At 35.4% G+C, this 25,847-nt stretch overlaps 2 protein-coding genes across 3 annotated transcripts in view; both read right to left on the bottom strand.

Moving 5' to 3' along the window:
* The window catches only part of g (adaptor-related protein complex 3, delta 1 subunit-like garnet), a 34,251-nt gene extending 20,599 nt beyond the window's left edge, over nt 1–13,652 (bottom strand). The window contains exons 1-4 of one of the 2 annotated variants that reach the window (XM_073973975.1): nt 13,016–13,652; nt 2,742–2,837; nt 1,747–1,875; nt 1,433–1,573 (exon numbers count right to left, since the gene is read on the bottom strand). In XM_073973975.1, the coding sequence (XP_073830076.1) occupies nt 1,433–1,573; nt 1,747–1,875; nt 2,742–2,837; nt 13,016–13,111 (462 nt within the window). In that variant the 5' untranslated portion in view covers nt 13,112–13,652. The remainder of the gene's footprint in view (nt 1–1,432; nt 1,574–1,746; nt 1,876–2,741; nt 2,838–13,015) is intronic. The other variant, XM_073973976.1, reaches the window with a different exon arrangement.
* Nucleotides 13,653–15,408: 1,756 nt separating this feature from the next.
* Nucleotides 15,409–18,379, bottom strand: Rab39 (RAS oncogene family member Rab39). The gene is made up of 2 exons (XM_073973888.1): nt 17,841–18,379; nt 15,409–16,539 (listed from the first exon to the last, which is right to left on the bottom strand). The coding sequence occupies exons 1-2, from the start codon at nt 17,946–17,948 to the stop codon at nt 15,991–15,993; spliced, it is 657 nt and encodes a 218-aa protein (XP_073829989.1). The 5' UTR covers nt 17,949–18,379; the 3' UTR covers nt 15,409–15,990.
* Nucleotides 18,380–25,847: the final 7,468 nt, after the last annotated feature.

Raw genomic sequence — 25,847 nt, 5'->3', positions numbered from 1 at the left:
TTTTTAACTTTGACCTTGAATTCTTTTGCAACTACTAGACCGAATTCGAATCCGAAAGCTGATCATGTTACCTGTTAAAAAAAATTATGAAAATATATCTATCCGTTCAGAGTTTTGACCAGGAAAAAACGATTCTGAACCACTGTGCTGCGGTTGCTCTTTGCACTTTTGCAGTAGGATTGCAACTCCACCACCTCCAATTCTCGCGAGACTCAAGCGCTGTACCTTGCATCGTTTCATTCTCCTATTCATAAAATTGACAATCTCATTTATCTTCTCACGAGGACATGATCGCTGATAAACTGCAGGGTCAGGGGTTAATCTCTATTCCTTCAGGAACCACAAGAATCCGTAGCAGGCCTTCTGGTATGTACCACTCTAAAATAAAAACAAGTAAGAGAGGGCTATAGTCGGAGGGGACCGACCATGTGATACTCTACACCACTTCCTCTGGGCACTGTTTTCCACGGAATTTATTTTATATGATTGCGACACGTTATGTTGTTGATATAATTAACTGATATCTTGGCATCATTTATAATTGATACAATTTGCATCAAAGGAGAGGGAGGTCGTCAAGAGTTGGGTTTCAAGTTTCGTGTTCGTAATTTGTAGGAATATGACCACAGAATTCTTAATTTGGACTAAAAATTAAATTTGGATAGTTTTCCCACAATGATCAATTTCACCCGCTAAATACAATCCGATCATGATTGGCATTTTCTCCCAAACCCAAACCTTACTTAAAATTTCGCTTCGATCGGACAGAGCCGCTACAAAATCGGATAAAAATTATGTTTTGTATCACCCCCTAAATATTTCTCGATCACAACTAAAAACTAATAATTTCTATTCTGGTGGGAACCAGACTTTAATACAAAATCGGTCCATAATTGCGGTCTGTAGTTTGATTTATTGTAGTTTTAATGGACGGACGGACACACCCTTCAAAATCGCTTTATCTCGTCGAGATATGAATTTTGGTGTACCAATTGGAGGTATACGACCAATATTTCGCGATGTTACATGAATATTCGGAAAAACAAACATATACTAACCTTCCCACATTGTGGTGTAGGGTATATCAAAGACGAACATGAACATGTAGTTGTTGGCAACACGTCTACTGGCAGAGGCGATGTTTTCCGGGGTCAATCTCACCCGGTTCTTAAGTGTCAATATTGAGAAATAATTGTAACAAATATACCTCTATAATATAATGCCCTAGTACTGAAGAAAAAACACAACATAAAGGATGCCCATATTCTTGTTCCTGCTGTTCTGTTAAAAAGTTTCACAATGTTTATATTTTCTCAACTGTCCATAAATTTTTGTGGAATCAAATATTGAGATACTTTCTAGTATTTAATAAAACTTTATAATATTGTTGTTTTTTCGTTTGTATTTCCTTTTTTTGTAAATATGTACTTACCAGTGTCATAATATCAATGGCTAAGTCTCGTGATAAATCTGGTGATATAAAACAGCTAAGACCACTTAATGCTACACCGGCATCATATTGATTTTGTGAATTTAAATCTTTTCGTATCATGTTTGTGGTTAGCATCAGTAGCTATAGTAGAAAGTAAACAATAAAAGCAACAAAAGAAGAAAGTAAACTTTTTAATAAATTGTTTGCAGCGCTATCATAGAAGAAAATAAACTAGGCGCATAAAGATTTATGGCCAAGCATTAATTTAATATTGTATCGCGTACTAAGCAATGAATGAATGATACGATACATACCTCACTATCAGGATGGAAACATTGACTGGCAGCCAAATAACCGATACGTTTACAAGTGAAGCGTGAAGAACTCATTACTTCGATGATATTAAAACCAGCCCATGATATATCATAGCCTAGCATTTGTATCTGTAAAATTTGACAAAAAACAAAAATAAGATACGGTATGAGAACAGTGTCATAGACAAAAATACCATCAAATAGGTTGAGAATTGTAAATAATAGAAACATGGGTGTTAGAAAATAAAATTTAAAAATAAATGTACTTCGTGACAATGTAATGAATAGCTTTGGGATATAAATGAAGCCTATAACAATGAAATCGTTGACAATTATAGGGAATTAATATTTAGTGTCCTTGTAAATCCTTGTAATACGTACATACAATTAAACAATTGCATGTGTTGTATACAAACAAAACTTATTATGGTATTAAATTTATTATTTTATGTCTCCTTTAAGAATATTGTCACTCAAAAAATGCAACATTTAATTCTTTAAGGTTTTGGAACTTGAAAAAAGGACTACTCTTTTTTTGATTTTAACCGCCACTTCAAAACATAGCCTACACATACACAGCATAATTATTTCAAACCATTTTCTCTTTGCACACTGCCTATTAAATTCTATAATTGCTGTGGCGCTTATGATGGTGATAGAGTCCTTTTTTCCATCATCATCATCATGCTTGTAGTGTTGTATGGTGAATGAGTCTTGTTGCTGTTTTTTGTAATTATTTTGAAGAGCACTTTCACTAGAATGCTGTCCTTACTATTTAATACATTGTTGGCTTTGATGTGGGAGGAAATTGTACGGTCTTTTCGCTCTTCTTGTATAGATTGTTTAAAAGTAGGTTGTGTGGTTTAGTTATATGGTGATGTTGGTTTATTGCTGTGGTGGTAATTGTATAGAAGAGCTATGTCATGCTAGGAATAATTGGTTTCTGTTACACGGTATGATTTTGATTAATGAATCAATCAATTCAATTAACTTACATAAGTTAGTTTGGCCACTGCATTGCATTTAACATTGATATTATCCTGTCGCAGTTCTTGTTTGATTTCTTCAATGCACTGGGAAATGTATTTGGCCTGAAAAGAAATAAAAAATAATGATTCAGTTATAAAATATAGCAAAGAATAGTATTAAAGTAAATTATTAAAATCTATCGTAACTTTCTGTTATGTCCCGGGTCATTGCAACAAGAAAGGAAATAAAACAGCAGATGTAATGGCACGTCGCAGATCGGAATTCAATCAAACCACCTATGTGCCACTTCATACAGCAAAGGCTAGCCAATTTGGCTAAACGAAGCCAGATGCAAGTTATCCAAGAAAATGTGGCATATCCCACAACCCTATTTTCCCTGATGAAGTCTGACATAAAACTAACGACAAGAATAAATACAATCCCACGGCCTATGGTGTGAATGCGGTGCTCGAAGAATTTATCTCATCTATCGCAGCTGATGAGCGTTATGTGCTCCTCTGAATTCCCATAGGGCAGGGATCGATGACACTACGCAAAACATCTGAACAGCATGCGGCACAGGCCCGCATAATACACTGCACCTTTTCAACTGCCCTGCCAGTAGATGTGTTGTCACATAATATCGAAAAAGCCACTTTCCTAGAACTGCATACCCAGAGGCATATTAAGAAGAAAAACGAACATACATACATATTAAGTACTGTTCCAACCACAACAACCCATGGTGGCGGATTCTTCGATAACAGATTGACCCGGAAACAGTGTACGTGTGTATGTTTGTATTTGTATCATTTTTCTGTGCTGGGAGCAGCACACCCCGGATTGCCTGCTGCGGAAAACCAAGGACCAATACGGATGTGCTCGGTTTGTCACATCCGCATTCACCAGAACTAAACTTAGGTCAGATGCAAATGATGCCGGAAGTGGGTGCAATCCAGTTGCTCTGGGCTCGTCCATTTGACGGACCCCGAGAACGCAACCCCCAGTGAATCGTAGTTATCAGAATATGAGACTCCCTCGCAGTTCCCCCAACAGCAGCCGCACATGCCGCGCTTAACACTAGCCGTTGCTGTTCCAATCCCTGAAAACGCAGGATCGCACCAGAAGTAGAGGTGGAAGATTAGCTTTCATATTGCACCAGTCTGTTCAATACAAACCTATCTCGCTTGAGTCTGGATCTAATGACCCGCACATGAAATGTATGGGGGTAGCAATCGGGCGTGGAACTCCAGGTTATAAGCCAAATATTAGTTACTTTTGGAAGGTTATATAAGGCCAGTCTTAAGGGCGGCGATGACAAGAGCAGATTAATAATTCTAAGTCAATGAGAACGTCGCTACTAGAATTATCGGAGAGTGTCACAGTTCGCTAGGTATAACCATGCAGTCTCAAAAATGGCGCCTCTTGGCCCAGACACTCTCTCTCCAAAATTGTTTCCATCAGCAGACCGTCCGATTTCATCACCTCTGAAGGCCGCACATCCATCATTCATGTGAAAGCTAGTTGGACTAGCTTTAGAGAGATATGTCCAACCCTTTTGCAGCCGTTCACCATATACCTGTCCGTCGAATACCCAAAGTGAAAACAAATTTCCCAGCGGGATTAACAAACGAGCGCGATGAGCTTCGTCGTACAAACCCCAGTTAACCCAGATTCAGAGAGCTGACACTGGAAGTAACAGGTTGGTCGGTGGAGCATAAGCAGAACAAGGGGCTAAATGATCTAAAGAGTTGCAACATTGGAGCCGGAATAAGTGGATTGTGGGCAACGGTTAAGTAACTCTCGAACCCTGGAAAGAAGAAATATAGGATCTCAGCCACGTTTGGCCCTGGCCACGTCACGCTGGCCGATCCGAAGCCGTGCGCATATTATTTATCCATCACCGGACAAAATATGGTATTTTGTGATTAAAATATACAAAAAATATGTAACAAATTGTCATTTTGGGGGCTATGTCGATGGTGGAACATATATATAATGAAAAGACAAAGATTCCTTCAGTACAGCAACACAGCGACATGCTCTCACTACAGAGTGTTACCGTGAGAGCCATCCTAATCACCATATGGTGAATGCCTGGGGTCCTGGTATAAACCCGCACAACACACTGCACCTATTCAATTGCCCTGCCAAACCTATGTAACTAACACCAGTAGCTTTGTGGTTACAAACCACGAACATTCCTAGAACAGGATATAGACTCTGCGGGGGTTATTCTGAGCGTAAATTACGCTTGAGTTTTGTATCTCTGCCATTTCAACATAAAGGAAAGAGTGAAAAATCTCACGGAGAATTTACGTTCAGAATAATCGCCTATATTTTCAAAAGTACAAATCACGCGGTTGCTAGAGATGACATTCGTATTTCGAAGCAAGCATTTGAATTTAATTTTCTTATATCACTGTGCAACATTTTTAAGGTGATCTTGTGCAAACAATTCGAACTGAGGATTTTTTGAAAGTACAGACTCAAACGACAAAAAACCCTAGTTGGGTTTTGTTGTGTCAGATCCAGCTCGGATTTTATGGCCCAGCTAAACATGGATAAATATTGAGTTTTTAAAGAATTTCGGGGCTATATCTCTGAAACCAATGCGAATCTTCTTCTGAACTCTGAAGAAAATTTTTAGGTAAGGACAAAGACATAAATACAACAAGATAAGACATTTCTTTTGCTATCATTCTTCAGTGAATGGCTTTTGAATTTAACATAATGTTATGTTACGATATGGTGATATAACATTTTTTTCTTTTATACATTTTTACGTATTTAAACGAATTTACCGATCCAATTGACATGGAATTATTCTTGAATAGATCCTTGAATATATAAATTTCGTTTCTGATACCATTACATGAAATATTCCTCCTTGGTTGCGATTTTGAATTAACTGCAACCTGTTAAGGGTAATGTTTCTATACAAAGTATCGTAAACATTTTTTGTTGCATGCATTTTGTCAGGTCTTTATTATTTTATGTCTTTGGTAAGGACAAGAATAAAATATTTGGAGAAATAATAGGTTTGTCCTTTTACGTACTGAACTTTACTGAACATTGTTTCTTCAGTAATGTTTAGCAACATTTCAATTATACAATTGTCAAAACTTTACTGAAGAAAAAATGTTCAGTAAAGTTCAGTACGTAAAAAGACAAACCAATTGAACTCGAAAAACTACATTTGTTGCCTCAAATTTCAAAATATATGCAAAAATGCCACAATTTTATACATTTCGCACCGTATCTCCAAAACCGTTAATTTTTCTGAATATTTTCTCTTGGAAAAATATTCCCTGGAATGGAATATACAACTCTTCAGAAGATGTCATTGTTGTAAAATGCCTCTATCCCGTTGTTTTCAGCATATTTTTCAACGACAATTTAATAAATATGTCAATAATGTGGTGAAATCCGAAATGCGAGAACAAACTGTTGGTGTGAACTGTGTTTGAAATACGTGTTGTAAAAGATATGATGCAAAATACCAGTGAAACAACATGAAGTAAGCATTTTAGAGATTCAGAATGTTCTAAAGAATTGTTGAGAACTTTATTTGGAAGATTTACTTGGTTTACTTGGTTCAACTCCCAATAGTTTAGCCGATATTGACCAGAATTTCAGCAATTATGTAAAATTTTCTATATTTTATAGATTTTGATGCCCTAAATGGAGTTTTTCTTATGTGGTTTTTTCAAAAGATAAGTTCAACCAGTTTAGGGCTACAAGTTTGCTAAAGACAGCAAGGCCAAATTCCTATTCGTTTCTGAGATAAAGGCTTGATAAATGCAAAAAAGTGTAGATTTAGCCTGGTTTAGATGAGGCCATAAAATCCGAACTGGATCTGACAGGACAAAACCCTACTAGGGTGTTTATAGTCTAAATATGTACTTTCAAAAAATTCATACTAGAAGTTGTTTGCATTTTCAGTGTTGCATAGTGTATTTGACCAATAATGGCAGCGACCACTTTGTGCCGGATAGGTCGTGGCAATTTGTGGTTCAGTTAAATAAATCAAATATTATACGAACCTGCTGACAAGACAACTTTTTATTCGAATTCGAGAACTGGCGTTTCGTTATTTCCATCCTTTAGTTTTATTCTGTTTGTATTAATTAGCAGTTTTTTGAGCGGGGCTTACTTTATTGTTTAGAACAAATAGTAAATAAGAAACAAACAATATCCTCCATTCCATAAAAACTCCGTCATTCTCTGTATTTAATCCCACTTATTGTTCTTTCCCGAAAGCGCATTATGTTAAAATTTGACCTCCCATGAGGCTGGTCATTTCACGTCATCATTGTTTCTCCACATCATTAACTAATTCATTATTTAACTGAAGCAAATTGTATTTAGTTAATGTATGTGTGCTTTTGAAGGTGATTACCTTCCTATTCTACACTTGTCTTCTCCTATATTTTCTTATTTATTTAATGAATGTAGGCATTCCCATATTTCTTGACATAAATCATAGAAATACTTTCATTTCTTTCTATAGTTAATACAAAGGATTATAAGAGACATTAGAAGACGTTATATAAGCAAACACGTTTACTGATAACCTATGAGTTTTGCAGCACTTCCCATAAAGAGATGAATAAATTGCAGTAGAGTTGGGCAATTGAACGACCTAGTTCACAATCTAGTTCATTGGACACCGGTTGTTTGTATGAAAAAAAATGAGTATACTTAATATCTCACTTTAGTTTGTTTGATGTTGCTCAAACGTTTTTGAACTAGGACAGTGAACTAGGTCGTTCAATTGCCCAACTCTAAATTGCAGCCTTTATTTAGTGATTCAAGTATTATATCCCAAAATAATTTTCTGATCCCGTATTACTCAAGCCTTACCTGTATCTATAAACACACATACCTATCTATGCTATTGACTAAGAAAACTGCTGCTGTTCCATGATGATGATGAGGTATAACCGACAAAATGCACATTACGATATGGAAGCATAATAACATTGATGACATTAGAAGGCAGGTTAAATGTTATATCAAGTGAAAACACTGATAAGGAAAACGAATGCTAAAATATTTCTTGCTGCCGAACAATAATAATTACACTGCTCCATCTATAATCTATGTGTAGGCAAATAAGTGGGTGTGTGAGTAGGTTTGTGTGTGTGTGTGCAAAAGTAACATTTATTCAGGATGGAATAAAAAACAAACAACAATATTCAATACATTCCATAACGCTGTTAGCAAGGGAACAAGAGAATTATTTAGGGGAATGTGTCAACAAGGTATATATGTACGTTTGTATATAACAAAATGTATATTTGTATAAAATCAACAATAACAAAAAACATGTAAAGGAGTAGCAGGAAAGGGAAAGGAAAGGGAAACATTTGCCTTACCAAAAACATTTGAAAACATTGGACTTTTAATATTCAAAGATTTTACATATAGTAGAGAACACGAAGCTACTGGTGTTAGTTGAGTAGGTTCGGCAGGGCAGATGTTTTGAACGGTGTCATCAATCCTTGACCTTTAGGACAACCATCTGCTGCACCATCCCGAACGTAACTGAGTCTAAACTACTCTGGTTTATCGAGGCAGTTGACAGTCCCCAACTGCGGTAGATGGAGTATGTTCCCCGAGGACCGCATTCATACGATAGTTGTTTATGGCATCAGCGACTGCATCTGTGTAAATACTATTTAAATCTGCTTGATAGGCTTGTTGATCTAGGCGTACTCTCTTTTAAGCTTTGACCTCTCATTCTAGATCTTGAAGATGCCTCCTGAAATGCCTCGACCTATCCCCCATATGGTAATTAGAATGGCTCTCACGGTATCACCCGAGCAAGTATTTCATTCATTGTGTTATTGGAAAACACACGCACCACCCTGTATCCGGAAAACAGACAACCGTAGGGCAGAAAACAGGAGAGGGAGAACTCCCTGTTTCACGATGCTTGGGCTTCTTTTTCCTTAATTACACGTACAGTATCGGCCAAAACGAAAGCACCCCCTCAGTACATTTTTTAAAATGAAATTTTTTTAAGAAAACAGTGTTGTAATTTTTATTTGTATTTTTCTTTTTATTTATTCATATCTTTATTATTGGAAACACACAAAAATAAGGTATTAAGAATGTAATAATAATAATATAATTGTTCCACAAACATCCCGTAAGGGACAAGGGAGACTTCTCTCATAGCCATGAGTGCACCCCGATTCATATTAGCTCAATGATATGGGACCTACAGTTTATCGCCGAGTCCGAACAGCGTGTCCAAGACACCACTTTTGTAGAGAAGTTTTACATGGCTGAAATACTCAGGAAATGTCGCCAACATTACTGAGGGGTATTTTGCCACCGTTGAAAAGTGTTTTGATGTTGCCTGGCCGGGGAATCGAACCCACGACCTAATGTGTGCAAGGCGGGTGTGCATACCATTGCACCACGGTAATAAACAAAAGTTAAAATTCAAAAAAAACATTTTAGATCGCAAATAAAGGTGATCCAACTAGAGGTACTGTTTTAAACGGCCTTTTTTTGACTGATCACGTGTGAGTCGTGTCATGGTATCATGTTACTTTTTTTCGCATTTAGGTTAAGAGCAACATAAGGAGATTCAACAGGTGTCCCCTCATCAAGAAAAAAACTGTTTCGTGGGGTTTGTCCGCTGGTGAGAACTTAACATTCAAAGCCGCCTATTCGATGCTTGAAAATGAAGCTCGTTATCTCGACTACATTTTGGTTTCAACAAGACAACAATTCTTCTCCACATGACATCAATCAATGGGTTTATTAAAGGAATTCTTCGATGAACAGACAATTTCAGATTTTGGGATGGTCGATTGGCCACCAAGAGCGTGTGATATCACACCGTTAGACTTTTTCCTATGGGGATATGTAAAGTGTTCGAACCATTCAGCGAAAATTGGACTCTACGGACAGACCATCTAAGACGTAGACGCGGCCAAAATTTGATAGACATAAACGTAAAAAAATAAATGCCAAGGAATGTTCTTTAAAATAATAATAAACATTTCCCATTCAATTAGAATTTTCTGTGTTTTTTTCTTTAAAAAAAAGTTAGAAACCTCTAGTTGGATCAACCTTTATAAGCGGACAAAACTAAAGCACCCCCCAAGCTGAGGTGTAAGAAAAACGATGGAAATGAATATTTCGTTGCGTATCATTTATTCTGGATGACACAAGTACATCATTTAGGCATAGAGGATATTAAATTATTGCAGGCGATATTGCTTAACCACTTCCGATACATGTTTTGGTTCGTTATCTTCCTGGAATGTCCACCTAAGTGGCATCTCTTCTTCATAATAAGGCAACATCGCGCCTTTTAATACGTTACAAATATAAGCGGACAAAACTAAAGCACCTCCCAAGTTGAGGTGTAATAAAAACGATTGAAATCAATATTTCGTTGTGTATCCTTTATTCTGGATGACACAAACACCTCTTTTAATATTAAATTATTAATTATTTCGGGCGAGATAATTAATTTTCGGAAAATATAGCTTAAATCCTCAAAATACTGAAAATCGGGAGGTACCGTTAGGTCCACAATCTTTGGTGGAAAAGTTGTGTGACCATTACCAAGGACCAAATTACAACTAATTAAGTAGGAAAATGTGGCTCAAATCCCCAAAATACCGAAAATCGGGAGGTACCGCTATAAGGGGGCTATACCCCCATTAGCCGATATTGTTCAAATTAATCCAAAAATTATGCTACAGCATCTTCTGGTCAAATAAAAAATCAAAAATTAGCAAAAGAACGATTTACAAAAAAGTTGTAGACGCCGGCTTATCCAGGTGACGACCTGCAAAAAACCTCTCATATCAACAAAAAATGAAAAAGCCTGACTGGAATTGGCAAGACACATCTGTCCTGTAGTGTTCAAACATGGAGGACTATGCTGTTTTCTGAAAAATCTAAGTCTAATTTAAAGGATTCAGATGGCATAAGGCTAGAACCAATGCGGAACGGTTAAATCCTGTAAAAATGGAGGAGGAACAAATTGGTCTGTGATTTTTTCTCCGGACAAGGGATTGGACCAAATCAAAAATTAATGGAATAACGGATCGTTTCAAGCATCGTAATGAATTAAAAGACGTGGTGTTGCCTTATGCTGAAGAAGAGATGTCACTTAGATGGACATTCCAGGAAGATAACAAGCCAAAACATATATAGGAAGTGGTTAAGGAGTGATTCCAAAACAATCCGACAGAAATTCTCTATTGGCTTGCCCAATCCCCTGATCTTAACTCTCGATTGGGACTTGTGGAAGATAGTTAACGCAAAAATCAACCGAAAAAAATGCAAAACCAAAGAATATTTATTTGAAACAGCAAAAATAGCCTGGGAAGCAATATCGCCTGCAATAATTAATAATTTAATATTCTCTATGCCTAAAAGATGTGCTTGTCTCATCCAGAATAAAGGATACATAACGAAATATTGATTTCAATCGTTTTTGTTACACCTCAACTCAAATGTTGTTTGAATTTTAACTTTTGTTTATTACATTCTGAATTACTTATATATGTGTTTTTCAATAATAAAGATATAAATAAATAAAAAGAAAAATAGGTAAAGATAAAAATTACAACTTTTTTTTCTTAAAAAAATTTTCATTTTAAAAAATGCTTTAGTTTTGGCCGTATACTGTATATACTTGATTATCCATCTTTTTCCAACTTGGCCGGAGGGTAGTCTGCTCGATGTCCTCAAACGGCATGGGGTCTTTGACAGTATCAAAGGCTTTTGATAAGTCGAGCGCCACCATAACTGTTCTATAGAGATGGTTGTTGTTGTTGTTGAAACAGTGTATAGATATGGTGTGCAGTGCTGTTTACGGAACCCACGCTGATGATCGGCAACTGGATAGCTATTTCTGCCGCTGGGGAGGACTAAAATCTCAAGGGTCTTTGCTATGGGCAACAAAAGCGAACTAACTAACTTTAGTGCGATACTCAACTCCCACCACATCCAGCTGCTTCAGCATTACCATGGAGATTAAATCGTGGTCCAACGCTTATGTTCACCGGCCAACCTGTTAACTTCCAGTGTCAGCTCGGAACAAGTCCAGTTCAGTAAAAACTCTCCAATTTGTTTGAAATTTTTTCCAGAGGTAGATATTGTTACGCTGATCACGGGGATTTATAACTTTCTTGTGGGACGGACCCGGTTATACGGTTATTTCACCCGAAAATCCGGGTGAGAAACCCGGGTTGGACCCGGCTCTACTCAACCGATTCGTACAAAATAGATATCGTTGGAAAGCTTATGGAAATACCTATCCAACAAGTGATTATTATTTTCAGGTGTTCAGGAGATATAGCCCAAAAACCGTTTTTTGGACCCTGGTTTTTCCATAAAACTCTCAAAAAGTCGAAAATGGACCCATTATGCTCTCACTTTTACCTTTCCAAAATGGTGCTATATGTTGTAATACCTTCTCTGGATCCAGAGATATGGCCGTCAGAATCTTGAAAGCTTAAAGTGGGAGCTATAATCTGGCATATATTAAGCGAGCGCCCCATTTGAGGGTTTTATGAAGAAACCCGGTTCCAAAAATCGTTTTTTGAGTTATATCTCCTGAACACCTGAAAATAACCTCATCGACCACTTTTTGTAGCAATTGGTTGAGTAGAGCTGGGTCTAACCCGGGTTTTGTACCCGGATTGTCGGGTCAAATTACCGGGTAACCGGGTCCGTCCCCAAGGAAATTATACATTCCCGTGATCAGCGCAACAATATCTATATAAAATTTAAAAAAAAAAATCGGAGAGTTTTTAATAAGCTAGATGTAAGCCGTCATCTCTCTGCGAATTCCGCCGCCTCTGCTGGGAAATTTGGTCTCACTTCGGATATAGGCAAAAATACTATGTACATAAAACACAAACTAACCGGCTCCTATGTACGCTTAAACTTTAAACAGGTCCACTTTCCTTTTTATGGAATTATACGCATAACATCTGAATCATATTTTTACTGGAGCCCAATAACACTTAGTTCAGTATTTGCGAAACACTGTTTCCAATGTTCTCAAAAACATTGAAAAAAAAACAAACAGCTGTTTCATGAAGATTTCACATAATCAAATACGTGGAGAGAAACCCATTGAAATCCTCCTCTATTGTAATATAAAGTAAAAAAGCGATAAGGCAATAACAAAAAACCAATGTATGGACGACAAATTAGCATTTTCTTGTTACACTTCTTGTCAACTTGTAATCCTACCGGAATTATAAATTACAAAAAATGTTTTGAATATACACTTTAGTTAATTCACACATACCTCATTATCCTTATTATTACGTATACCTCTAACCAGATCGGTGAGATTTTTATCAAACATACGTTCAAAGTTGCCTTTAACTTTTTTCAAAGCCATTATGACGAATGCAGCAGTCGACTCACGACTGAATGGTAAACACAACACAATTTATTTCGAAAAAAACACACTTTTCCACTAATTTTCCGTTTATATTTTATATGTATTTTTACGGTAACTTTTCTCTTTGTCTTTTGGTGTGGTGTACAAGAACAACAACGTGCCACCAGTCAAAACGACGACCACTAGACAACAATATATGTAGGTGCACTAGCAGCCCCAAGAAGTGCAAAGAAAACAAGCTTTGATGATGTCGACAGATTTTCGCGATTTAATGAATTGATTTTTTCTCTTCTTCTGCACTTCTTCACTTTTTCATATGGTATTTTATTTGTGTAGGAAAATCAATATTTATTCCGCATTAATTTTTTTCTTATATTAATTAGAGTTTTGTGTTTTCTTAAATACAATAACTAATATTTTTAACATTTTTCCGTTTAATTTACAGCAAAAAATGTAGAGAAACAATCGCAAGTATTTTTCACAGAGCAAGATAATTAGGGATTTAAAAATCGATTTCGGGACATACAATCGATTAATTATCGAAAAAGACCAAAGCCAGTCCCAGAGATAGTAAACGCCGTTTGCTCTGATGAGATTTCAAAATAGAGCTGGCAAACCATCGATATTCCCAACATTAGATATTTTCGATATAATGTTTTAAAATATCGATTGCTATCGATATTATCGTTAAGTTGTCATCGCCATAAATTGGGAGATGAAGATGGCGGAAATGTCAATGATTTTCTTGAAAATATGCAAAAATTGTTCACAGAAATGTAAAAGAGAATAAAAAACTGTTTTTATTTTATAAATAATTTAAAAACATATATTTTATTTTACTGAAAATGTGTACGTGTGACTACGGACTTACTTTCTTACACACAAATAACCGAAAAGCAGGAAAATTTCTATTTATTTGAATGGATTTCAGGTTAGGCGTTTTTATTTCGATAATATCGATAGGCAAAACTATCTATCGATATTGAATTTTTAAATAATAATCGATATTATCGATAGTGCCATCGATTTTTTGCCAGCTCTATTTCAAAAACATAGTGGGAGTGTCAAATGTCATAAAAATATATAATGTCGATAAAAGTCGAGTTTCTTCAAAAGTTTGCTTGGGATTATAATAAAATTAATTGAAAATATTAATATCTTGCTAAACAGCAACTTAGAATGGAAGAGTTTTGAAAAAACGTTTAAAACGATAGACAAAACTATCCATCGATATTGAATTTTTAAAAATAATCGTTATTATCTATAGTGTCATCGATTTTTTGCCAGCTCTAAAGCGGGGTACACACAATAAGATCGAGTTCCCACAGCAATTTCATTATTTGTTTGTATGGAACTCGATCTAAGAACGTATAATTTCATTAAATTATTTCATTGAAATCTCTCTAGTGTGGAACGGGACTTATATTTTACATTTTCTTTTAAGAGCAGTACACATTTGCTCTGTTCCAGAACCTGCAAGAAGCTACTATTTTTTACTACGATAACATTTTTTCCTTTATGTTATCGGAAAAGATGTAAAAATTAGTAGATTCTTGCAGTGCTGGAACAGACCAATTGTCAGTTTTGAATGTCGATATTTCGCAGTTATCGATAACTGTCCAACCGTCCAGCAACCACAAAACATTTGCTCTGTTCCAGAACCTGCAAGAAGCTACTATTTTTTACTACGATAACATTTTTTCCTTTATGTTATCGGAAAAAATAGTAAAAATTAGTAGATTCTTGCAGTTCAGGAACAGACCAATTTTGTGGTTGCATGATGAATGACAAAAATGAACGGCCACACTAGCAAGCACCAACAAAGCTGTCATTCAAAACTGGCAATGTGTACTCAGCTTTACTTCCATGTCAAAATTTCAGTGAAAATACACTTAGTGTGAACCGGGACTAACAAAATGCGTTACAGCATGTTTACATATAATAGTACGTTTACATAAAACCGGATTTATTAAACTCACTGGGTTTCAAATGTCAATTCCGTTGCGTACACGTCAAATAAATTCTCATAAAGAAGGTTAACCCTGCAAAAGGCTATAATATAAACATCCTATAACTGGGTTTAGTAAACACAGTGCACGTTAAATAAATCCTTCTAAGGGCGGTTAGGTCTAATGTAAGCATGGCTTTAGAAAGTCACAGCTCTAATTAGTCCATTGGCAAATTTACAAATAAAGCAACTGCTCCAGAAAATATTCGTGGAAATGGCACTATTTAAGTCTATTGTTGCTTTTAAGACTAGACATAAAAGTGGAAAAAATTTTGTTGGCATTCAATTTAAAAGTGAAATATTCATATGCATATATTTAAAAAATTGTCTTCATTAGGATTAGATAATATAATCATTGGTATTTTGTTTTATTTTGATCATTAAATACATACATGTTATAAAACATAATTCTTTTGTCGATAACTAAACCAAAAAAAAAAAATGACTAAAGAAAACTAAGTAAAAATAAAACTAAATAATAAAGAATTTAAAATATTCTTTGACATGATGGATTTCTACGATATATATATATTTTTCTATATATATAAAATTTTTAACAAGAACTAGTGAAAAAAATAATGGGGGACTTTTTCGATTGCGTTGTACATTAGGGAGTGGATTTAACTATAATTTGGATTCTCAAAGAATTGAATCACCAATTACAAGACTTAACAGAATCATAAAAATCAAAATTGTTACTGGGATGATCATTTCAAAAAAATGATAACACATATTAAGAAAATATACATAAAACTTAGCTTAAATAGGGTTACATATAGAAAGTTGTTAGTTAGGTTTATTTGTTGTTTTTCTCTCTGCGACATAATTAAAAATTTAAATTTTCCCAAAATGAAAAACAATTAACAAATCAACAACAAGATGACTTTTCAGCTTCGGCCACAACCAAATTAAAATCATGACTATTTGGACGGGCAAAACCGGTTTTTATACCATCCCAGCCATCTTCAACTTTATATTCGCCGGATCGAATGCGTGCATAAACTTCTTGTGTGACCATACGAAATGCTTCTTCCACATTCAAACCTGTTCGGGCTGATGTCTCTACAAAATGCAAACCATGTTGTTTGGCAAATGCTTGTGCCTCTTCATATGACACTTCACGTTGCCCGCCAGCATTGACGAGATCCAATTTACATCCAACTAATGCAAATACGGGACGATGTGGTTCAATATGTCGTTGGGCCTCCATCATCCATAATGGTATATGTTCAAAACTGGCATGATTTGAAATATCATAGACAAGTAAAACGCCAACTGAATTGCGATAATATGATTTTGTTATAGATCGAAAACGTTCTTGACCAGCTGTATCCCAAAGCTGAAGTTTGATCTGTGTACCATCTTTCATTTCAATTAGACGAGCAAAAAAGTCCACACCAACTGTTGGATCGGAAAGCTATTTGAAAGGGATGAAATGAAACGAAAAAAAAAAATGGTTAATATGCATTAAAGATGGATGGAAAATATAATACTTAAGCAGAAAAGTAACGATTATTTCCTAAACCCTTTAAGATGTTAAATAAAATCAAGTCAATATGTTCGTACATGCCGAATAAGGAAATTTGAGATCTAAACTCCCAAATTATGTTAAAATATAACTTTTAGGGTTAGCGTTATACGAAGATCATACCGTAAAAAGTACCTATTCTGAGGAGCCAATAGGCTTTTAAAAGAATGTTAATGAAATGTATTAAAAAAAAACTTCTTGATTGTTGTTGTGAGCTTTTGAGCCACCTTCTCTGTATAATGATAATGCTTTATGGATTACTCGGGAGAAGACAACCATGGTAAGGATAATATTGGCAGATTGGGTTGACGGAGTCACATGTGCATCTCTCGCTATTTGGCTCCTTGTTACTTGTATCCTCGATTCTTGTGTTCCTTTGTCCTTCGTTCGTAGCCGCGGACTGTGAGCCAGTTAACAGTCCCTTATTAGCACTAAAAGAGGTGCGGACAATTTGTGTGACCGAATCACACGTTTGTCACGCTTATCGGGTTTTCTTTTTTGTTTGCTTTTGTGAGTAGATAAACTTTTCTAAGGAAGTCTGTTGGAATTGAGATTCTTATTGAATTTTCCTCCTCTCTCCCTGACAAAGAAAGAAAAGAGTATCGCTGGATATGCGACGGCCCAAGTTTATAAGTACAGTAATCCATAAAGGTAAGAACCAATTCGCCGTCTGATATCATTAGGATGTCACTAAGATACTTCCGCTCTGAGACTCAATTCTTTTAAAGGTAACATTAACGGCACTATGGTTCCTATTTGGTCGTCCCCAACATGAAATATAAACTAGCCGTGTCACGTCAGGAACCTTATACATTATTTAGTAGACATATTTTTCATTGTTCTCATTGTCATACAACCATTTACACATGACCAACGTAGTTCTTAGGTCATGCCACTTCAATATAAGACCTATGTTGCTACAACTTATCAGCATGTATTGTATAGTTATTTTTAATCAACAAGTATAACATTTACTTGAGATATTAACCACCAACGCCAAATGAAGCACTGGATGCTGGGAATATCAATATTACATAATGTGTGTTCAGATCAGACTAAACAATAAATGAGGAAACGAAGCATAATGAATGGATATTCAGATCAGAATATAGGTATTTGTTGCTTTACGCTATAATACAATCAAATTAACGCCAACCACCACCCCCATCATTCCCCCTCGTAAAACTTACCTCTGCAAATTTTCCATCTGTGAAAAATTTCAATAGTGAACTTTTGCCCACAGTTGAATCCCCAATTAATATCAAACGAAATTGATAATCAAAAATTGGCTCCACCATTATTACTTATTTTCTGAATATATGGGAATAACAGACTCAAGTATATATCACGGCAAATGCAATGTAAAAAAGTTCAATTCGTACTCTTTTGTTTTGTGTTATATGCGTAGTTTTTCGTCGTCGGACAGACAACAAAAGAATTGCAACCACTTTTCACAATAACATTGTTTCGTTATTTCGTGGGGTTTGATTGCAAAACAATATTGGTATACAATTAGTTTTTCTCGATTAGAATTTTACTTTTTTTCTGCTTCTGTGTATATTTTTTTAAATTAATGTTTTCCTCACGGTTTTTTTTCAGTCGTCAAACAATAGTACAATTGTTGTTTTTGTTACACTGCTGATAAAAAATAAAAAGAAGGAATCTATAAATCGAATTATCGAAATAACAGCTATCGATTTTATCAGTTATTGCGATAACAGATAAAGTACATACCAATGCTCCGTGCAAGAAGCTACTATGTACTTTTTGCTACGATAACATTTTTTCCTTATGTTATTGGAAAAATTAGTAAAAATTATTTGCTCTGTTCCAGAACCTACAAGAAGCTACTACTTTTTACTACGATAACATTTTTTCCTTTATGTTATCGAAAAAAATAGTAAAAACTAGTAGATTCTTGCAGTACTGGAACAGACCAATTCTATCCTGCATAAAATATGCTCTGTTCCAGAACCTGCAAGAAGCTACTATTTTTTACTACGATAACATTTTTTCCTTTATGTTATCGGAAAAAATAGTAAAAATTAGTAGATTCTTGCAGTACTGGAACAGACCTGAGTTATTTGGAGTTTTCTTCGCAAGTGCAATGTCCTTCAATTTCTCGTCATGCCCTTGTCTTTGGTTCTATAAAAGTAGATTTATTGCAACGTGATGTTTTTATTGAGTATAGAGACTACAAGCATATTAATTGGGGAGAAATCTTGGACTATTTATCTGGTGTCAGTTTTGATGCCTTTCTTTTAACGTCAGGTGTCAATGAACAACTAGACTTTATTGACTCTCATATATCAGATCTATTTACATTTGTCCCCGTTATAAAGAAAAATGTCGCTTATTCTAATGATAACTGGCTTAAATCAAATTCTGTTTTGTTGGCCAGATCATTAAGGGATTTGGCATATAAGGAGTATATACGATGTCCAACACCTGCAAATTTGGATATATTCCGTTCTTATAGGAACAGAGCAAAGTGTGTTCTTCGGAACGAGAGGAGTAAGTTTTTTACGGACGTATTTAAAGGTATGAATTCTTCCCAGATTTGGTCTAAGTTAATGTCTGGTGGATTAGTTGGTGATGACCCGGTGCCAATGGACAATATAATAGATGTTGATGAACTTAATGATAATTTTGTTCAATGTGGATCCGTACCTCTTTCTAATGAGGTAGATTTGTCTGGTTATCAGGGTGATCATTCTACCTTTTCTTTCGACTGCATCTTTGAAGAGGATATTTTTATTGCGTTGCACTCTATTAAGTCAGAGTCTACGGGTATTGATGGCATACCGGTTAAATTTTGGAAAATTATATATCCGTTGGTCTGTTCCAGAACTGCAAGAATCTACTAATTTTTATACCCTCCACCATAGGATGGGGGTATATTAAGTTCGTCACTACGTTTGTAACTACTCGAAATAATCATTGTAGACCCCACAAAGTATATATATTCTTGATCAGCGTGCAATTCTACATCGATATAGCCATGTCCGTCCGTTGATGAAATTTTGGGAAAATATGTTATATTTACGTAGGACTTTTGGTATTGAAAGCGGGCTATGTAGGTTCACGCTTTCGTATAGCCCCCATACAAAATGACGCGTGACGCGTCGTAGTTTTAAGGAGTTTTTAAGATATTTGGCCCATTTTACCACCGAATTGGTTGTAATTCGGTACTTTGTGTCTCCAGAGGCCAAAAAATATTCCTACCAAAGTTGGGTTATATAGGTCCACGTTTTGGTATAGCCCCACATAAAGCCCCTTATAAAGTATGCTTCATTTTAATATATTTTGAATGTATTAGACCCATTTGACCAAAGAATCGGTTGTAACTTTGTATTTTGTGTTTCCACAAAATGGTCTACGCCATCATATAGCCCCCATAGAACGGTACCTTCCGAATTTCGGTATTTTGAAGGTTGTGGCCACATTAATTCACCGAAATGGCTGAAATTTGTTGTGGAGGGTATAAAAAGTTCGGCCCGACCGAACTTAACGCTTTTCTTACTTGTTACTATTTTTTTCGACATAAAGGGAAAAATGCTATCGTAGTAAAAAATAGTAGCTTCTTGTAGGTTCTGGAACAAACCACGTACGTGTCCAATTTCTTTCTTCATATTTTCAATTCTATATTTTTCTACATCTGTTTTCCTAGTGCTTGGAAAACTGCACGAATAGTACCAATACCCAAACAGAAGAATACATACTCTATTGAAAATATGCGCCCTATTAGTATACTTCCAGCTCTATCAAAAGTATGTGAGCATCTAATGAAACGGCAAATGTTGAGGTTTATTGACGACCAGAGGCTTCTCAATCCTTTTCAACATGGTTTCAGGCGTAATCATAGTACGGTATCTAACTTGCTGCATTTGACTGACACGATTAGAGAGGCAGTCGACGTGTACAATAATGGGGTTTTATTTTCGCTGGATTTGTCTAAGGCATTTGACAAAGTTGATCACATAGTATTGATTGAGAAGTTAAGAACAAAATTCTACTTTAATAACACGGCATGAAAGCTTGTTTTCTCTTACCTATCTGATCGTTTTCAGTTTGTAGATTTGAATGGATTAGTTTCAAGTGTTCGGGGTGTAGGTAGTGGGGTACCCCAAGGTTCTGTCTTGGGCCCCTTACTTTTTATTATGTATATCAATGATATAGTTGATGCCCTTGATGCTGATGTATGTTCGCCATTTATATATGCCGATGATATTCACCTATTTTTTCGTGGTTCAAATTCTTTTGGTTTATTGCCAGTTGTCAATGCAGCATTGACTAATGTTAGTTGTTGGATGCAACGCAATAACTTTATTGTCAATATTAGTAAGACCATGGTACAATCATAGTACGATGTTTTGGAGGGATGGGTTATTAATGCCCAACTCAAGTTTTGAACGTTCTTATGAGTAAACATGCTAGCTCACTACACTTAACGGATGTTAAAAGTAGCTCCCAAGGGATCTTAGTGTCCATTGGGCCGAGCCGAACGTTTTATATCCTCCACCGTCAAGTTTTCTGAACTACCATAACGTGGACATACATACATATATAACATGTTTCAATTTGAATGTTTGACAATATTTCAAATAAACAAAACCTGTTGCACTTGTTATTATTCATTTGAAGTTATAAGCAAACCGACATCAGAGTTGTTTTTTTATAATTTCATGAACCTGCCCAACCTTCTAATAATTGAACCATGAGTAAGACTAAATCGTTACTGTTTGGCTCTATACGTCAGAGTAGTCATTCCTTTCACATGGTTATGGATGGAAATATTGTTGTGGTAGTTGACAAGATTGGGCGTATATATTGATTACAGGCTTGATTTCAGATCACACATTGACACGTTATTTCCCAAGGTAATTTCCATTTTGAGTAAATTGAATTGTACTACTTATTACCTTCCTTTCTTTGTAAGACGGCAGCTTGCATATTCGTTGTTAATGTCAACTATCACCTATGGTATAGAGGTATTCTCTGGCACTATTCAGTCGTGCCTCGACAGTATTCTTATATTAAATAATATGGTAGTTCGATTTGTATATCGTTTAAATTATAGTGATCATGTCTCCAGTTATACTTTGCAGTTTTTGGGACTTCCGTTTCAGTCGTACATAAATGTTCGGGTTATGTCATGCTTTTATAAAATTATTAAAAACGGTACACCGGAATTACTCTGTTCAAAGTTCATTTTCTCACGATTCTTACGCAATCCACAAATCTTACTCCCTCGCTTTTGGTCCGGTATCTATGATCGATAATTCCTTGTTAGAGTAGCAAGGCTTTGGAATCACCTGCCTCTTATGCTTAGTTTACATTTACGAAATCCACTCGATTTCAAGTGTAAACTCCATAGGTTAAACGTCAAATGAAATCCAATGGATTTCAGATGAGATTTCATTTGACGTTTGAGCTATGGAATTGGATTTCGTAAATGTAAACTTATGCTTGGTTTACATTTACGAAATCCAATCGATTTCAACTGTCAATTCCATAGCTCAAACGTCAAATGAAATCTCATCTGGATTTCATTTGACGTTTAACCTATGGATTTGAAAGTTGAAATCGAGTGGATTTCGTAAATGTAAACCAAGCATTAGCATAAGATGAGATTTCATTTGACGTTTGAGCTATGGAATTGACAGTTGAAATCGAGTGGATTTCGTAAATGTAAACTTAGCATTAGCATTAACTTGCGAAGTTTTGCATATTCACCCAATACATTTAGACGTAACGTAGCCCGGTGCCTGTAGTACGTGCATTATTATTAACATGGGATTTTAATTCATTGCATTTCATTCTTTTTGGCTGGGGAGCCGTTTTTCTAGTTTCCTTTTCTTTTAATTTTTGTCATTATTTTTGCAAACTATATATTTTTTTTATTTTTGTATAATGTTATCTTAGTCATGGATTAATCAGCAAGATATTTTGTATTTATTTGTAATGCGCACTTTGGTCTTAAAGACTTTTTGCATTACTATGTATGAATAATAAATAAATAAATAAAATAAATAGTAAAAATTAAAAAAATGAATGAAAAGTGTGTAGTTAAATATAGAAGATACATTTGAAGGAAAGTCTATTGCTTTTCCCATTCATTTAATGTATATTTTATGAGTATTCGGTTCAAATTTTCGTGAAAACAAGGAAACAAAAATGAAGGAAATTTTGTTTATGTTTCTGTTAGCCCCGGTCCACACTAGGGTGATTTCAATGATACAATTTCATGAAATTAGGCGTTCTTAGATCGAGTCCCCCACTACAGCAATTTCGTAAAATTATTTTAGTATGGAACTCGATTTAAGAACGCCTAATTTCATGAAGTTATTTCGTTGAAATCACTCTAGTGTGGATCGGGACTTAATTAGGAATGGTGTCGTGGAAACGGGTTAATTCGTGTACGTCGTTCGACAGACGAACAACGTAATTGAAACGCTCGTGTGAACATGACATTATAAAAGTATTTGTTAATTTTTGGTCTGTTCCAGAACCTGCAAGAATCTACTATTATTCACTACGATAACATTTTTTCCTTTATGTTATCGGAAAAAATAGTAAAAATCAGTAGATTCTTGTAGTTCTGGAACAGACCAAAAATTAACAAATACTTTTATAACCAATAATGGAATTGTTTACATAAATATATACATACATAAAAAAATACATACATACGTGACCTGTTAAATAGATCTTGATATGTTGTCTATCATTCCAATGTAAATGATCATAACGATATCACATACCGATTTTTTGAGTTACAGACAAAAATCGGTAAAATTAAAACGCAACATTTGGTCTGTTCATTTACTTTTGAAAGTGGTAAAACCGGCAAAAGTAGCAAAAGTTGTAATCTGCTTCCATATGAATTGTATGGTGTCTAAAGTAAAGGAACGCTTTTCGAGTAAAAAGTTGTAAAACTTGAAGATTCTTGCACGTAAAGGAACAGAGCTAATATGAATGAACAGCATCAAAAAAGTTGACAATACTGTTGCTGTCGGTAGAAATTTACGACTGCTTTTTATTCGTTGCTAACTTACCGAAAAACATCGCTAATTACCGAAATTATAAGCATTTTAATTATACCGACAATTGTCTTGTCGGTAACTCAAAAAATGAATTAGAGAATCGCACCTCTGGTTATGTTTTTTTGTATGACATAGCTAAAAATGTAAACAACGCCTTTGCTAATGGGTACTTTACACGATATGTGTTTTACATATGGGTTGTCACTTTTTATATACAAAATGTGTACGCAAAGTGACAACCCATATGTAAAATACATATCGTGTAAAGTACCCATAAACAAACAAAACACAAGGCATATTTATAGAAGGTAGAAGTGACAATCAGCTGTATTTTTACTTTTTTTGTAAATTTGGTTTTCAAAATGTAATAGGGTCTACTCATGAAATTTGAAACTTCGATATTTGCTACCATAAAATTTTCTTTTCATCATAAACGTGTAATAAAAATTACCTACGAGAGTTCTGAATGCGTTATATTTACATTTTGATTCAAATTTATTCTATTTTAGACGATTTTCAAAATGTATTTATGTTTTTCCTGAAAATTTTTTTGGAATGACCCTATTATTCAATATTTTTCTTTGACAATTAATTTTCAATAACAACAATGTTGTTTTTGTAAATTTGTTAGTTGTTGTAATTCATGCGTATACCTTATATGAATTTGCCTTGAACAAAACAGTTGTTTCCTTTATGTTTATCCTGCGTTTACATATGACAGGACAGTTGAGTTCATGTATTGATTGTCAAAAACCAAAACTTGCCTGTGTGACGTAGGCGTCCAGACAACTGCAAAAAAACAGTTGTAAAATTATGAATGAAAATCATCGATTTCTTTTCGTTTTCTGTTCACATATTTTGTTTTTGTACATATTCTTTCGTTTTCATGATTTTTTATCTCACTTCTTTTTCACAAAAATGTCAAAAATTTGTTAACTAAAGGCCTGGGTACATAGCTGCCTCGCCTGCTTGCTTCTGATAAAGGAATAAAAAAGAAAAGGGCAACCCAGTACGAAATTTGCTCGGCCTTCTTTCTTCTCTTATTTTTCTTATGTCAGAAATGAAGCAGGAAAGCAAGGCAAGCAGGCGAGGCAGCTTATGTACCCAGACCTTTAAGACCAAGTTCGACCTAATAATGACCGCAATTTCTACGCGTAGTTATCTATGAGTTCATAGATATCGCCCGTGTAAGCAAAATGTCATAATTTCAATCCATAGGTAACGTCACCGGGTCGAAAACGGACGTGTTGCCTGGTTAATCGTTGCCAATGTGTTAAGAAATGTAAAACACTTATATGTGGTAATGTTTTTGCGAAATTATGAATGAAAATCACCTATGTTACCACATATTTTCAAAAATTACACGCCTCGGTAAATGGCACGTAGAAATTACCAAACGTGTAGGTAAAGATAACTAATAGGTAGCTACCTACCCGGTTACCTACGGCTAGAAATTACGGCTAGAAATTAGAGGCCTTAAAGGCCTCTACACATAAGAAGCATGGCATTCTTGCTTAAGTGATATCTGGCAACTGAATAAAGGCCTGCGTACATAAGCTGCCTCGTCTGTTTGCCTTGCTTTCCTGCTTCATTTCTGACATAATAAAAATAAAAGAATAAAGAAGGCCGAGCAAATTTAGAACTAGGTTGCCCTTTTCTTTTTCATTCTTTTATCAGAAGCAAGCAGGCAGCTTATGTACCCAGGCCTTAATGAACAAGTTCGACCTAATTCAAATGTGGTTCTGACATTTCTTTATTCCTTTCCCTGAAATTACTTCAGCCAGAAAGCCGGCCACTTATGTGTCGAGGCCTTAAAGGGGTGAGTACATAAGCTGCCTTGCCTGCTTACCTTGCTTGCTTCTGATAAAATAAAAAAAGAAAAGGGCAACCCAGTTCGAAATTAGCTCGGCCTTTTTTATTCTTTTATTTTTAATATGTCAGAAATGAAGCAGGAAAGCAAGGCAATCAGGCAAGGTAGCTTATGTACGCAGATCTTAACGTTGAACGTCTAAACATCGACTGATAGTGCGGTTAAACTACAGTTTTTTGCCGGGTTAACCCACTTCGAGAGGACTTATTTGACGTTTGCGCTATGGAATAGACATTTTAAAACCAAACCCACTGGGTTAATCCGGTTAAGTGTAACCGGGG

This window comes from Musca autumnalis, unplaced genomic scaffold, assembly GCF_047663935.1.
Source record: "Musca autumnalis isolate F117 unplaced genomic scaffold, ASM4766393v1 scaffold_3, whole genome shotgun sequence".
Lineage (NCBI taxonomy): Eukaryota > Metazoa > Arthropoda > Insecta > Diptera > Muscidae > Musca > Musca autumnalis.
This window is presented reverse-complemented; position numbering and strand designations above follow the sequence as displayed.

Excerpts from the sequence above, each read along its gene's own strand:
- Rab39 (XM_073973888.1), bottom strand. The coding sequence starts at position 17,948 with ATGGTGGAGCCAATTTTTGATTATCAATTTCGTTTGATATTAATTGGG. Across the intron at positions 16,540-17,840 it reads CAGATGGAAAATTTGCAGAG|CTTTCCGATCCAACAGTTGG; the intron begins GTAAGTTTTACG and ends CCTTTCAAATAG.